General features: G+C 37.7%; 1 protein-coding gene across 2 annotated transcripts in view; it reads right to left on the reverse strand.

Moving 5' to 3' along the window:
* DNER (delta/notch like EGF repeat containing) overlaps nt 1-17,183 on the reverse strand; it is a 289,703-nt gene that overhangs the window by 116,728 nt on the left and 155,792 nt on the right. For both annotated transcript variants that reach the window (XM_050964026.1, XM_050964027.1), the window contains exons 3-4: nt 14,354-14,448; nt 10,940-11,106 (exon numbers count right to left, since the gene is read on the reverse strand). In XM_050964026.1, coding sequence (XP_050819983.1) covers nt 10,940-11,106; nt 14,354-14,448 — 262 coding nt within the window. The remainder of the gene's footprint in view (nt 1-10,939; nt 11,107-14,353; nt 14,449-17,183) is intronic.

The following is a 17,183-nucleotide window of genomic DNA, read 5'->3' on the forward strand; positions in this document are numbered from 1 at the left end:
TTTAGAGCTGAGATTTTAGTTCAGACTCATTACTAATTTTCATAGAGCTAAATTAAGCATGCTTTAAAATTCAGATGAGGTGTCATTTAACTACAGAAATCACCGTGATAAACTTGAATGACTGTATGTGGCAGAAAATTTGCACTATTGCTGTATATTATATACTTTATTACATGCGCAATATGTTGTGTAAATACAATCTGCTGTGCACTTGTCAAATGAATGACTTTCACAAAATCTGTTTGTCGAGCATACATATGTTCAACATGTGTATTGAAGGCTGTAAAAAGTTTTCTTACTGAGAAATAGTATGTGATCATGTGATTCATGACTATACGGTAATGGATGCCAGAAATGGAACACAGTGAAAGCATACGCGCTGCTACACCCATTTATGCAGATCAGCATGCCCCTCACTGCACATGAGCCCCATTTTAAGGGCACGTGCAGAATGGGAGGGAAGGGTCATGGGCCCACTATACTGCAGGGGATGTAACTATGAGTGGGTCTTCCTTTGGCCATGTAAGAGAAAGGGAGTAGTCTTCTTGCAGCACCATGAAGCAACTGCATAAGGGCCTGGCATAATCTGTCCCTAGCAATTGAACAGCATTATTTGGTGATGCACCTTCAATGTGAGATTGCCAATGCAAAACTAATTAGGCTGAGTTTAGCTATAGTATTTTAGGCAGAGTTTTAGAAAGAATTTAAAAGGACTAAATATAGGAAAGCAGCAAAGAGTCCTATGGCACCTTATAGACTAACAGATGTATTGGAGCATGAGCTTTCATGGGTGTATATCCACTTTGCCAGATGCACGTAGTGGAAATTTCCAGAGGCAGGTATAAATATGCAAGCAAGAATCAAGCTGGAGATAACTAACAGAACTCCACTGGCCATCACATACAGTCCCCAGCTAAAACCTCTCCAACGCATCATCAGGGATCTACAACCCATCCTGGACAATGATTCCTCACTGTCACAGGCCTTGAGTGGCAGGCCAGTCCTCGCCCACAGACAACCCGCCAACGTGAAGCATATTCTCATCAGTAACTACACACCACACCACAGTAACTCTAAGCCAGGAACCAATCCATGCAACAAACCTCAATGCCAACTCTGCCCACATATCTACACCAGTGACACCATCACAGGACCTAACCAGATCAGCTACACCATCACCGGCTCATTCACCTGCACGTCCACCAATGTAATATACGCCAGCATATGCCAGCAATGCCCCTTTGCTATGTACATTGGCCAAACTGGACAGTCCCTATGTAAAAGGATAAATGGATACAAATCAGATATTAGGAATGGCAATATAAAAAAACCTGTAGAAGAACACTTTAATCTCCCTGGACACACAACAGCAGATTTAAAGATAGCCATCCTGCAACAAAAAAACTTCAGGACCAGACTTCAAAGAGAAACTGCTGAGCTTCAGTTCACCTGCAAATTTGACACCATCAGCTCAGGATTAAACAAAGACTGTGAATGGCTAGTCAACTACAAAAGCAGTTTCTCCTCTCTTGGTGTTCACACCTCAACTGCTAGAAGAGGGCCTCATCCTCCCTGACTGAACTCACCTCATTATCTCTAGCCTGATTCTTGCTTGCATATTTATACCTGCCTCTGGAAATTTCTACTACGTGCATCTGACGAAGTGGGCATTCACCCATGAAAGCTCATGCTCCAATACATCTGTTAGTCTATAAGGTGCCACAGGACTCTCTGCTGCTTTTACAGATCCAGACTAACATGGCTACCCCTCTGATACTAAATATAGAAAGCTGTTAGTTACTACAACTATGTTCATTGCTAAGTACTAAGGTCACTAGTCACAAAGCGGTTTTGTGCTGTTTGTACAAGACAAATGAGAAATATACATTCCATTGGGGATTTATAAGTCAAAGCATCTTTTTAAATTATTCTGAATTCCTAATAACTTCTGATTCAAATAATATTTTTCCAAGGATACATGAGAAAAGTTAAAGTTCAGTTTATTTAGGGTAAACAATTCTATTTACACTGGAGAAAAGTATAAATTTTTCATCACATACAACAGGGAAGTCTGTAACAGACCTTTGATGCATTTTCCCATTATATCCTCTCACTGTACGTATCACATTGTTTCTTAGTACATGTATGTATTTGTATTTTAAAACCCATTACAGTATGTATTTTAAAACCCATTACAGTAACTCCTCATTTAACGTAGTTTATGTTCCTGAAAAATGTGACCTTAACCAAAACTATGTTAAGCAAATCCAATTTCCCCATAAGAATTAATGTAAATGAGGGGGTTAGGTTCCAGGGAAATTTTTTCACCAGACAAAAGACTATATATATATATATATATATATATATATATATATATATATATATATATATATATATATATATATATATATATATATATAGACACACACACACACACACACACACAGAGTATAAGTTTTAAACAAACAATTTAATACTGGTACACAGCGATGATAATTATGAAGCTTGGTTGAGGTGGAGGAGTCAGAGGGTGGGATATTTCTCAAACTGCTAAATGATGAACTAGCAATCAGCTGAGCCCTCAAGGGTTAACTCTCTCACTCTACAAGGCAGCAGGAATGGAGGGAGATACGCGCATTTCCCGTTTAAGTACACTGTCTTGTTAATTAGATCAGCTTACTGAGACCCTAGCTGCTGCAAGCTCCCTCAGTCCTGAGCCCTGGTGTGTCCCTCCTGCTCTATGGAAGATGGGGTAAGTGGGGAACAGGAGGAAGGGGGACACCCTGACATTAGCCCCCTTCTTCCTTCCCTCTCCCCCGCACAGCAAGCAGGAGTCTCGGGGAGCAACTCCAAGGCAGAGGGCAGGAGCAGCACATTGCAGTGGGGGGAGGGACAGCTGCAACTGTTAGCCTGCTGGGCAGCTGCTGCACAGGGAATTTAGGGGAGCAGGGAGCTGATGGGGGGCTGCCGGCCCACCCTGATTCCAAACCCCCACCAGCTAGCTGCAGCGGGCTGCTCTTCCTGCAAGCAATAGACAAAGCAGGCGGGTGCCAAACAACATTAGAAGGGAGCATTACACAACTTTAAACAAGCATGTTCCCTAACTGATGAGCAATGTAACAACAAAACAATGTTAACCAGGATGACTTTAAGTGAAGAGTTACTGTACTACTTAGACGAGCCATAAATAAGACTGCATGATAGAAAGGAGGTTGGATAAAAATCATGGTTTTTAAAAAAAATTATATAGTATTTTTAATTTAATATTTTTATTTAAATCAGATTTGTTTTACTTACACATTGCTAGTTCTTTACAGTCTTCTGACTTTATAGTCTTAAATAACAAAATCATGTTTTGGGCTTGTTTCCTTAAATAATTTCTTAATTATCAGTACAATTTCAGGTTCTGCACAGATTTTGTAACTAAAAACTTTCACATTTAAAGTGATCATCTATGCTGAAAAAGAATTCAGGGCTTCATTAATATCCTTACAGTATAAGCAAATAATTGATAAGCAAATGGTAAACAAATAGCCAACCAGTACCATTTTCTAATATACTGAACTTTCCCAAGTCAAGAAAGCTAAAATGCTTTCATCAAGGTCAATAGTGCCAAAATAGGGATTTAGGAGCCTAATTTAGGGATCCAGTTTTTGAAAAGGTTTCCCTGTGTGTATAGAGAAATTCCCAATAACTTTGTTAATGTACTAGAAGTCTAAATAACTTTTCAGTGTTAGCATTACAGCAATATTGTTTTGAAGTGACAAAGATTTATGTCATTAAGAGAAAAGTTTAATAAAAATAAAATTTTAGCCCTGCTGCTACAAACGTACACACGTGAAGCCCCACTAAAGATAATAGGATTATTGATGTGTGCAATTACATACGAGCTCAGTTGGTTAAGAGGTTAGGAGGGTATTAATTTTCCCTATTGTATGTTTTGGTTTTTTTATTATAGCAGTTTTGTAAAATTAAAATAAGATATCCTGTAAGCGGTGGCATTTTAAAAAGTCAACAGAATTTACAATTTAGTTAATTATAAATTTTAATCTACATTTGCAATAGCACAAATTTTCAAATTAGTTTCACAAAGCCTCAACTGGATTTAAATTATTTTTTTAAATTAAGTGATTTAAATTATTATTTAAAATCAGCTGATTAAATTGCTTTAATTTAAAATTGCTCCACAACCTGACAAAGTCAGATTACACTGCGGGCCTAACTCAGTTCCCTACAATCAAAATACTAGACAACAATAGATGCTACAAGCAGAAATTATGTTGAGAGGATTTATTGTTCTGCCCTCAGTAACATGACAATTTTAAATCATATTTTATTTATGTATAATGATAGCTAAACGGTAACAGAGGATAAAATTCAATCCTAAACATGCTAAGCTGTTGGCTCACTGGCTATCAACTTTTATTGGCACTGAATGATAATTCAGAATGTCTTTATTTAAGCTATTTTTTTAAGTACATTCCTGTAATTTTTTTTTCTTTTAAAGGGAAAGATATTCTCAATCTCAACTATACTGAAATGGAAAAATGTGTCTATAATTTTTCTTTTCTGTTTTTTTTTAAAATATACAATTAAAGAAAAGCAAATATACCTATGCCAACATACAGCCCCCCCCATCCCTTTTTGCACCTTATTATAGAATTTATGAAACTCAACAAGTATCTTTTAGTGCAGAAGGTCTCACATGGCACTTCAGAAATATTAATTACGCCTCCCAAACCATGTGAGATACACCTCTACCCCAATATAATGCGACCAGATATAACATGAATTTGGATATAATGCCACAAAACAGCGCTCCGAGGCGGGGTGGGGGGGGCGCAGAGCTGCGAGCTCCGGCAGATCAAAGCAACTTCGATGTAACGTGGTTTCACCTATAACATGGTAAGATTTTTTTGGCTCCCGAGGACAGCGTCATATCGGGGTAGAGGTAAAGTTAAATAACCCTTCCCTTGGGTTACTGATAGGGAAAGAAGGTGACTTTCTCAAGGTCCTTATGCACTAGGCTTTTTTCTGATATATTTCACACTGTCATGAACACTGCTGCAGCTCCATCAGTGGACACAATGGTGGAGGTGCTAGAACAGAAAAGCCACTGGCTGCCAGCAGTGTTCACCTATCATATCATGCAAACTGATTACAAGCAGGTTTTGACAACATGGCTACATTTGCTGGCAGTCATGGGAAGCCTTGTTACCACAGATGGAGCTGCACTGGCATTAGCAACGGTGGGACATTTTTCTGAAAAACAGCTAACATGAATGCAGCCAATATATCAGAGGCAGAGTTGAAATAAAATCTGGAGTCTGCAATGCCAATTGGATGTTCTACAATACCATGCCCCAATCATGAGCGCTTTTGGGAAACTGACTACAACTGAACAGATAACTATGAAGTATGTTACACACTTTCGTTATCTATTTTCCCAATAATCAAAACAATATAACATAAAATCATTGCAATTTTTCTTATTTCCCAAGTCAAGAAAGCTAGACTTGGGAAATACTAGAAGTGTTACTAGAATTAGACTGTTAAATGTTATTTGTCAACATAAAAAAGCTATCGCCATTTAAATCTGAATGTTTTTAAACACTTTTATATTCAACAAAAAACTTTGCATAATTTTGAAATGCATGATTGTGATTTATGTTTTCATTCACAGTAAGGAGCACGTTTATAAATCCTTCAAAGATAAAAAGCTAAAAATTAATGGGGGTGACTCTGGTGCTCACCGCAACACTCTTCTCATACAACACAGTTGCCACAACTAGCTGGGCTTCACACAATGTCTGGTGTAGGGAATTTGCCCAGCAAGAAGGAGCATGTCAGATAGGAGGGGTATCCATAGTGCTAAGTTAGTAAAACCTGGATTACAAAACTGTGGTTAGAGCAGTTCTTTTTGTTTTGTTTTTTTAAGGCAAATTTTACTAAATATTCTCAAGAAAGATACTTCATTAGCTCAAAAAGGAAACCAAAAGAACCTACAACCATGTCAGATAGAAACATATATATGTAAATGGCACTAAGACTACTGTATTATCCCTTTCAAGAAAGAGATACTGGATATCTAGTGTTCTAGGACTGCCAGGAAAAATGTATAGTAACATGTTTTTAGTTCTCAACTCAGTCTGCGAGGCCTTAACTATGCAGTTCTGATTAACAATCATGGAAATTTCACAGTTTAAAAGACCCATTCAAACTGTTCCTATACTATGCATTCCATTGTAATGTCATTTTTCAGCACCTTGTTAAATGCATTACATCCTATTTCAATAAAACAACATTACAATACAGAGTAGATGTATGATCAGAACTGGGTTAAGTTTTTGCAACTCTTCATTTATGACATAGTTCTGGGGACACTAATGATCACATACTGCTGAGGATCCTGAGCTAATCTAATAAAGCTTAGGAATCTTGTAAATATGGTAGGACATTAGGGACCTATACTCCTGCCAATTTAGATTAATATCTTCCACTGACTTCAAGGGTCTTTGGACCATATAGTGTGAAATTCTGGACTCGCTGAAGCAAATGGCAACATTCCCATTGCGTTCAGTGGGACCAGGATTTCACCTACAGTAAATGTTTTCATTTTCCATTTAAACAGATGTTTTTTCTGATGACATTTTCAGTTATATACCCCATCTAGTCATATGTTACTTTCTCTGAGACAAATTAATTATGGACTCACGTTAGTGACTCCATCATTAAAAGTGTGAAAAATGTATCCTGTAAGCCCAACTTTAACCTCCTACCATTGTAATAAATAACAAAAACTACAACCCTCCTTTCCTCATAAATTTGTCATGCATAATCTTTGTCCAGAGAAGAATATTTAGGAAAATATAGAGTTAACTGGACAGCTGTTTTGTTCAATCATAGGTATTTGAAGTAGTGATGTGTTTTCAATTTTTAATTGTGTTCTTTACTTTTTTGCCCATTGATAAGTCATTGTCCATGGGGTCCCCAAAAAGACACCCCAAAAGCTAGGGGCATACAGCCCATACACTTATTCAACAAACAAAGCGAAGTGGAAACAAACAAAATAGGGAGATGAACACAGTCTCTGCAGCAAAGGGTTAATATAGCTATCATTGCCCTGATTGGCGCAACCCAACATCCAAGCCTAGCACAATACATGTCTGGCATAAAGAGGAACAAAGCTGCCACTGTGCTAGACTCCAGCAATATACTTATCCCCTAGAACTGTGGCCTCCCATCCATAAACAAAACAGGAGAATAAACGGATGCCCTGCAAAAACTACATAGGCCCCCAAAGTTTTGCCATATTCACACACTGGAACATATGGTATTTGAATGTGATACTGGCTTGACCTAAACAGAAATAAAATTTCAATGGTGAACCCACACAATATACAATTAGCAATCACACGCCAATATGTTTGCCTTCAGAGGATGGGGGTGGCAGAGAAAACTTATTGCAGCAGAAGAGCTTTAATCATCTTTTGCCTCACCCCCACATGCAGCCTGAAAGGGATAATGAGTGGGCTCCTCTCCAACGGAGTGCTTCTCAGAACCAGAGCTGCAACAAAATAGCAGCGTCTTATGGTCAGTACCAGCCAAGCCTGCCTTTATACCAGCAACCTGGAAGTAAAAAGTGTCCTGTCCCACTCCTAAACCACTGACCCATCCAGTGCACCCTTTTTCTTTTCAAAGCCTACGTTGTATTTAATAGGTCACTCATTCTTTCTGACTAATAAATGTACCTTTTATATTTCTTAATTAGCGGCTCTAAGAAAAATGTTAGAAGATAGATTCCATACCACAAACAAGTGACTTACTCAAAACTCATTAAAATCATTCTTTAAGGAAAACAGTATTAATAAGATTGTTATGTAATGTAGACACTGTGACAATAACTGATTTCAGTAAGTATTGGAGTTGGCACCCCTTTCCCTTCTCAAGATGGCCCAGCTTTAATACAGTAAATGTAGCAATTTAACAAATGTGGTCCATACAGCCATGGAACCATTATGACTTCATTTCCGCACTGCACTTTTTAAAGAATCTGTCTATTTGCAAAGTCAGCATCCATTTTGTGAAACAAAATTCAAGTATCATGCTATAGAGAGGGCACACTGTGCTCTCTGTGGCAGACTTTTATTCCTTCTCATTTTGCTGTTCCGTTCAATCCCCAAAAAGTCATTCAGACTGAGGTTATAGGGCTGCTTTTCGTATATGGAGAAACAATATGATCTCAAGGTTTTATTTATTTGTAATTCTGAGAGACACTCCATTACTTCCACTCAATAAATATTGTTTACACACTGCATCACTTGATTACTTTCTCCTGTCTGATTTCTTTCAGTAGTGTCTAAACAACTTTCAACAAATGTTAATTTAGTTAATTAGACACCAAGAGACAGTACATAAAACAAATAATACATTTCCCTGAATGCTTTGTCTTTGGCACATTCAGGAAGACTTGTACGAAATAATTAAAGATCCAAGATGCATAACAAACTTGGAAGCTACACTGGGGAAAATGACTTGAGAGATGCACGAAATCTTTTTCTTTGATCTTCAGCTTACTCACATCTTCCCTTTCTTTTATAACATCTCTAATTAGAAATTAGAAGGGAAAAAATAAGAGGCCAATAAAATCTCTTTTAGTAAGATTAACTAAGGAAAGAAGAGTTTAAAAAAACCCAGTTGAATATGCAGAAAAAAATACAATGTTCAGTGTAACCCCTACATTTCTCTGAGAAATATAATACATATAAAGCAAATATTTGACTGATATATTCCTAGAAGGAAAGTAGTAGGATGATATAAGCATAATGTATTACCTCTTAGCACAAGAGTATTACAGCTTAAGTATCATCAAACATAGTAGCTGTTATAGTCGTTGCTTTTTTGTATACAGCAAAGTCATCCATGTCCCTATTTTGATGCTTACATGCAATAGAACTTTTTGTGAATACTGAAAATAAAAGCCTTGAAGTTTCATTTCACTCTAATATATATAAAAACAAGGTACAGGGAGGGAGTATGTTTTATATTTATTTTCTTTGAAGTAAAACTCAGAGTGCTACCAATGCACAGCAGATTATAAAACTAAAATGAAGAATTTAAGTAGATTTGTGGGTCTTTTAATAAAATATTTAAATCAAAATGTGTATGCCTCCATCTTTACTAAACACTGATTGATCAATCCTCGATGCACGGCATCACTTTACTGTTACTTGAGTCTGCATGTTCCTCCATGCCATGCTAATTTGTGACTATAGTGCCCTCTAACATCAGTCAAGATAATTGTGATTTCTTGGTTTTATTAAAAAAAACTGCACTAAGGAGTTTGGAAAGCTCTGTACATATTTTTTAGGATCAGATTAAAAAAAATATCACAAATTTCCAGTAGATGGAAGAAAAAGTTATAGAAGAAGAATTTGTAATGATGTACATGATGACTGAAGTCTCTATTACAAACTGCACATAAGCTTTGTCTTCACTAGGAAAAAAGGTACGTTCTTACCTTGTGTGAACCAACACATGTTAACAAACACAAGATCAAAGACAAGGCAAATGTAGCTGTAACATGAGTTAGTAAATTGAGGTAAATGCTCATCCACTGACTTTACCTTGACCTGCTAACACGTGTAAACACTACAAACTGCCTTATCTTCGCTAGGATTTTACCTCATGTTAGTTGCCATGTCATGCCATGTTAGCACTACTCTCAGAGAGAAACTTTTAACTTTGGCAAATTAAATGCAAAAGAAAAAAAAATAAAACAAGAGATTTACGAGAAAGTGTCTATCTCAGCTCAAGGGGAAAAATGTAAAATAATTGGAAACCCATTTGTAGAAAATAAATGCTATTAAACTGAACCTGCTGCTGATAAAAGTAGCTGTATTAACAACCCACAACAGGATCTCTAATACACTGTCCCCTATCACTCTGGAAACAGCATTTCTGCTTTATTTGGGCTTCTCTCTGGCAGGGACATCCATTCAGAACATGCCCAGTATTTTTGCATAAGTGTTTTTGATATTTTATATTTATTTGCAAAGCAGCCTGTGTTTTAGAAATGACAAATTACTGAACAATAATTTGTAGCAGCTTTTTCTTCATTTTGGAATGAAAACTATTTCAAGACTATAACAAATAAGTACTGTTATTACCATGATTTCAATTTCATGTCCTAATTTCAACAGACCATCTGTCCACAAAGCCCGATAAAATTAAATCTATAGTCTCCATTCTTAAAGAATGTCTTTAAACCAATATTATTTTCCATATACTTTATTTTAAACTGTATACCAATCTTCATTTCACACTTCCTCCCATGCTATTTAGTGTTTCATTTTTCAATGCAGAATATTACAGTATATTAAGAGTTCTAACAGTACTGTGTTTGTGTCATATTTAGATAGGAATAAATCCTTGACACAAGTGTTATTAGTGGGTAATTGCGTGTGAGAAGAGCAGACTTCTGCATTATATTTTAATACAGTTTGAAGTTTACATTGTGTTCTAGGTATTTTATTCATTTAACTGATTTCAGACAAATTCTTTTCTCAAAGTGTACCATAATATAACAAATGATCAAAGAAATACCTTGAATATTAACATTTGGAGGCATTTACTGTAGTATTTACCAAAAAGCAACATAGTTAAATTAAAATGTATTAAAAACGCCAGTAGATGGTCAAATAACATTAACTGGAGTTCATATTAGATAGTACCACATGTGTGCTACTTTGCAGCTTCAGGTAGCATTCATTTGCTTTGAATTAACAAAATTCTAAAATGTGGTCTTACCATCACTCCTAGTTCTTCAAGCCCTTGGTAAATTAATAGATCTGCCTCTACATTTCTTTAAATTTTGCATAAATTATTGATTCTTGTGTAAGGCTGGAGATGAGGAGACCAGAACATTAGGACAACTCACCAATAAAGTAGTTATTTCCTAATGCAAGCATTTCCTCAGAAAGAACAAGTCCACCCAGTGCCTGAAGGAGAGTAACGCTTCTACCATCTATAAGTGAGCATTGTTTAAATCCAACTGTTGTAACCTTCCACAACAGGATAAGAGAAGCCGTGGCATCTTGCCTTATTCTAGAGACATGAAGGATAAAAGTAATTACATGTCAGATTGAAGAAAATCAGTCTTCTCAAACAATACATCATTCTGGACCAAAATTAATCAACAAAAAAGAACGACTCAACTGTAGCAAATATACAATCAGAAAAAAAGACTAATTTAATGCAAACACACTATTTGTATTATCAAAATATGAACAGTTTTATTACCATGCAATTTTCACTGCAGTAAGGCTGAATGCATGCACATTCACAATACAAAATCCTTTAACAGTAGGGTTTGAATAATGGTATATCTGAAAGCAGACATCATGTGCATTCTTAATTTCTAATCATTTAAAAGAACCACTTTCATGTCCAATGAACACTTTATATAACTTGACATAGCACAAAAATCAGCATCCATATTCATGTACCGTGCTCAGAACATATTAAATATATAACTACCATAACACAATCTCTCCCCCTTGTATTAATGTACTTTCAATTGTACTTCACTCCTTTCCAAAGTTTCCCCTGCCAGCATTCATAATGCTGCCATTTCCAATGGCTGAAATACTCCTGCTTCCATCCCTTTTAGTCATGGTATTAGTACATATACAAGTTAAGCGGGTTTGATGTTGACAGAAATTCTGGTTTTGTTTAATGCACTGGATAAAATGTTCAGAGAATTTCATTCTCATAAATCAAATGAGTTATGCAAGGTTGTCAAGGTCACTCAGACCTGTGGTGATCTATTGCTGGGGTTCTCAAGCTTTTTCTTTTGGAGGACCCCCCCTCCCCTCCGCCCCAGCATTCTACAAGAACTCCACGGCCCACTTGTGCTTCAACAACTGGTTTTCTGCATATAAAAGCTAGGGCCAGCATTAGGGAGTAGAAAGTAGGGGAACTGTCTGGGGCCCCATACCACGGGGACTCCTGCAAAGCTACATTGCTCTGGCTTCAGCCCCATGTGGCAGGGCTCAGGGACCCAGGCTTCAGCCCGTGTGACAGGGCTTCAGCTTTCTGCCATGAGCCCCAGTGAACCTAAAGCTGGCACTGCTTGACGGGGCCCCTGAAACCTGCTTGCAACCCCTAGCGGTCCGTGGACCCCTGGTTGAGAACCACTGATCTACTGAAATAGCCAGGGTTGAGTAAGGTAAAGTCACTTGGAAGCAACTATAATATATGCACTCAGTTCCACAGGATTTTAAATGTTATTTAGGGAATACCAGGCCTATAACTTGTTTCTATGGAGCTGTCCTTCCTTTTACTTTCCACTCCCTTGTGAACATGTATAATATGAATATTTTCCAAACATCTGCATCAATTCACAGATGGAAGAAACCCCACTAGGACTGAGTGAACCTCCAAAGGCTCAAACATTCTAATCAGTTTAGTATCCAAATGTTCAGAAGTTAGTCTGAATCTCCCTTGCTTAAAATTGGGCTGCTAATCTCCTGAAGGATTTCAGCTACCTCAGCTGTTTCGACCATTCTAGAAATACAGTAAGAACAGCCTCTCCCAAATTTGCTTTCAGCTGAAACCAAGAACGGCAGAGGTGTGTGAATGTAATCTGCACGAAGAGATCCCCTCTTGTACCTGGACTATTAAAGAATAAAATTTTGGACAAAGCTTTGGAATTTTTTTTTATCTCAACTGGTAGGCCCCTCACTAATAACAACTTCAAGAAACCTGAATATGAGAGCAAAGAATGTCACAATTTAGGTCAAATTCCATTATCAAAATCAGTGCAAGTTTACTAAAGTGATTGTTCTTACATATATATATATATTCAGGTCACATGTTCTACACAGGCCTTTTAACACAGAGAGTACAGTGAAATAAACTGGCTCTGGTAAACTGGAGTATTTCAGCTTGTAAACAGTGTAAGTATATGCCTATCAGGGGCTGAACTTGGAAAAAGGTTGTGGTGCTCCTCCAAATTTTGCCCACGTCAGCTACCAAAGTGAGACGCTTGCTCATAGTAGATATCACAAATGACTAACATATGACTACATGTGTTTCTTGGATTCCTTTGAGATGGGCAGCCCACACTGAGTTTTTAATATTCCCATGGACTCTACTGGACTCCTCAGGGTTGGCTTCTCAGATTCCCTCCTGGGCTTTACTTAGCACCTTCTTAATTTTGGGGGAAAAGTGGTAGTATGCTTCCAAATCGCACCCACATACAATGAGACATTAAACAGTGACTGTGCAGATCTGTGATCTTACCTCTCCTTTCTTACAGGGTTTCATGGGGAATGAAATAATTAACAATGTTGACATTTACATCATCAACACTGGGTGTCTGAATTAACAACTCAGTGAGATAAACCGGGCAGTTCCCACCTTTCAGAGTCATTGTTCCAGGCTCCCTGCAGACTCAAGGTAGACATAGTTGTAAGAGTTTCACTCTTTTTTGCAAACATCAAAATAAATCAAAACTTTTTTTTTAAATGAAAGCTGTGATTTTAGAGCACAAGATGGCAGCACAAGAGTGGTGTCAGTGCACTCTTTCAGGAGAAATGTAGGCCTAAATCAGCAGGAATGTTGGAAACCAGAAGGGAGATACACCGGCAATCTTTATTTGAAAGCTTGTACTGTACATCTATGCTTCATCCCAGCCAATACCATCAGATTTTGGCTTTCAAGGGAATCAAATTCCATTAATTAAAATTAAGTTGCACAACTGTCAGTGTGAAAAAATGGATGCCTTACACCACTTCAAACTCTTCAAAATCATATCTGCTTTGTAGGACACACACCTTTTCATAGAAGCATTCAAACTATTGATGTGAAGTTCAGACAAATATAAACAAATAAATTAATCTGAATTTGGCAAAGGGGAAATGTGAGCTGCCCCGGCTGTCAGAAATCATTGCTGCGTGGAGGGAAAAGAAGGAAATGTTACACCCCTCTCCAGGTCAAACTGTTGTCCTCCACCTTTTTGCTCCAATTCCCAATGTTCTCTGATGCCCGAAAGACACTTTACTTGCTTAGACCCTCCCCCCCAAAAAAAATACCCCACAACCAAACCGAACAAAAAAACCCCACTTAAACACACGTGAGCACTTGCACCCCTGGAAGAAGGTGCTCTGTTATTGCTAGGTCCCTCATGTCAACTGGAGGCTCTCTAAAGTTCTTTCATGACATACCAAGGCATTTCATAGTCTGGCTGCCTAGGAGACAGATGACTACAGCTCCCAACACATGAATATGGTACCAAACACTATTTAAATATTTATTATTCCAGGCTGCTATGCCAAAGCAATATTCTTACTTTACTGATGTGTTCTGTGGAACTTCAAAGGAGATAAGCCGGCCTCCAGCAGAGTTGTTAGAACTGGCATTTCCACAAGCTACATCTGGGGTTATCTGAAAACAGTAAAGATTGTTTTTTAAAGATTTAGTCCTTTAAAAGGGAATATAAAAAATTAGGGAAATTAATAAACAGAAAAAGAACATAAAAACAGCACCATTAACCAATCCTGATCTTTTAAGGAATTGTCAGGACAGACATTGAAAGTTTCACCATCAATACACATTGGAGATAATATAAAACTCCATGTTGTCTTCAATTGTTCTGGAAATTCACCTTATGGATGATGTTTTCAAAAACAGCAAAAAAAACCCCTTCTCTGTAGCTCTACAAGTTAGTGAGCACTTACTGTGAGAGGTGTCCACCTTTAAAAATATTACACTCATCTTGAGGAAAAAGATAAATGGATTTCTCTTACTGTCAAATACCAAATAAATATCTAGCACTACCACATGTCAGTGAACACGTGAGATTTTGGGGCATTTAGAACCAACAGCAAGAACTACTGTTCTCTTTCAACTACACTTATTGCATAGCTTATTTTCCCTTTTTAAATTCATAGCCACACTCTACCACATGAGCCCAGCAATAATGAAGCCCACTATCACTCTTTCCAATGACAGGAGGCTTTCTACAAAGTGAATGGAGCATCAACAGCCTACCTAGGGAGGAAATTCATGACTGCAGCTGTGATCTAGTACTTGTGCTAAGTAACTGATTTCTCTGCCATCTATGCAGCAATTCCTCTATTCACTAATCAGACCTTCTCTACCATACAACACTGGCAGTGTGATCATGGACATTTTTATTTGACCATGCAATGCTGGCATCTAAGTTCATGCAGGTACACAGGGATTCATCTATCCAATGATAGCAAATGTATTTCCAAAAGCCAGGAATAAGCCTCTTAGTCCATCTAGACCAGTGGTTCTCAAACTTTCCAGACTACTGTACCCTTTTCAGCAGTTTGATTTGTCTCGTGTACCCCCAAGTTTCACCTCACTTAAAAACTACTTGCTTACAAAATCAGATATAAAAATTAAAAAGTATCACAGCACACTATTACTGAAAATTGCTTACTTTTTTATTTTTACCATACAATTATAAAATAAATCAATTTGAATATAAATATTGTACTTACATTTCAGTATATAGTATACAGAGCAGTATAAACAAGTCATTCTGCATGAAATTTTAGTTTGTATTAGCTTCACTAGTGCTTCTTGTGTAGCCTGTTGTAGAACTAAGCAAATATCTAGATGAGTTGATGTACCCCCACAAAAACCTCCGTCACTCTGTTTGAGACCAAACCATTGTTGCTACAGATCAACATAATGTGTGTGTGCAGGGGAGTGGGGAGGGGAGAATCTAAAGTGCTTCCTTATAACATCATCATCTAGAGTATTTTTTGTGTATCCCTAACAGCTTGACTATGAAATAACACCATATGCAGTACAAAAAATAAGCTGATTTCTTTTCTACATTTGCCAGAAAATAAGGATAGGTTTTGTAGCCCATCTTGTATGATAAAAAGCTTGCATAGAGCCTATTATGCTAGGTTTACATGATGCCTATTGATAAACTGAGAATGCTATAGCTGAAACTCCTTCCAAAGAGTGAATCATCCTTCAAAGGAAGAGCCAGAATTCAAATTCTAAACTCATGTTTCATTCAAATCCACATTTTGAACTTGACAATGAAGTATCTATGAAAAACAGACACAGAAAGAAAATCCTGGACTGTTACTTAGGTAATAATTTTCAAGTAACACAAATTCAATTTTGACTCCTGTGGCAAATTAGTCACAATAAGCAAAACTGTATGTCTGGCTCAGTTTATTGCTTCACCAGGCAGTAAGTCACTGAATTCTTCTCTGGCTTAGGCAAATAATTGAATATTTCAAATTTAAATAAATATTATGCAATTTTATCGTGCTAGTTAAAGTAACATAGAAAAATGTTAATAAATTGATAACTATTTCTAAATCTTGGAAACCACGATGACAGAGATTATGTTCAAAGCTCTGTCAACCCAATATAAATTTGGCTGACATTCCTCCTTTTATATTTGCCAATATGCATGGCAAGAGTTGTATTGTACAATCACTTTCTGAGAGAAACTGATTTTTAACAAGTCTGTGGGAAAAATATCATTAACATCTCTGTTCACACATAGCAGTATGAAGTTACCTAAAAATATAGCTACCATCACCCTCAATAATGAATGCCAATCAAAAATCATATGACAGCAGAATTTTATATGTCCATTAACTTGGAATAGGTCAGAAAAATTAAGAACCAAATCACAGAATCATAGTCCTGGAAGGGACCTTGAGAGGCCACCCAGGTCTAAGTATTATCTAACCAGCGGTTCTCAAACTTTAGCAATTCAAGGACCTCCATTTTGATTTAAAAAAATGTTGCGGACCCCCAAGGCCCTCCCAGCTCAGCCCTTGCCTCACCCCCTTCCCAGGGCCATGGCCCCTCCCTGCCCCTTACCCCACTCATTCCATTCCTCCATTCCTCCCTCCCTCCCTCACTCCCTCTCTCCCACCTCACACACTTTCACCAGGCTGGGTCAGGGGGGTGGGGTTCTGAGAGGAAGTTTGGGTGCGGCAGGGAGTGCGGGGGCTCTGGGCTGGGGCAAGGGTTTTGGATGTGGAAAGGGGAGAGGGCTTACCTCGGGATGCTCCTGAAAGCAACCAGCATATCTTTTTGGCTGCGGCTCCTAGGCTGGGGGGGGCCAAGGGGTCTCTATGCACTGCCCCTGCTCGCAGGCACCACCCCCATAG

The sequence above is a fragment of the Gopherus flavomarginatus genome, chromosome 8 (assembly GCF_025201925.1).
Source record: "Gopherus flavomarginatus isolate rGopFla2 chromosome 8, rGopFla2.mat.asm, whole genome shotgun sequence".
In the NCBI taxonomy this organism is placed as follows: domain Eukaryota; kingdom Metazoa; phylum Chordata; order Testudines; family Testudinidae; genus Gopherus; species Gopherus flavomarginatus.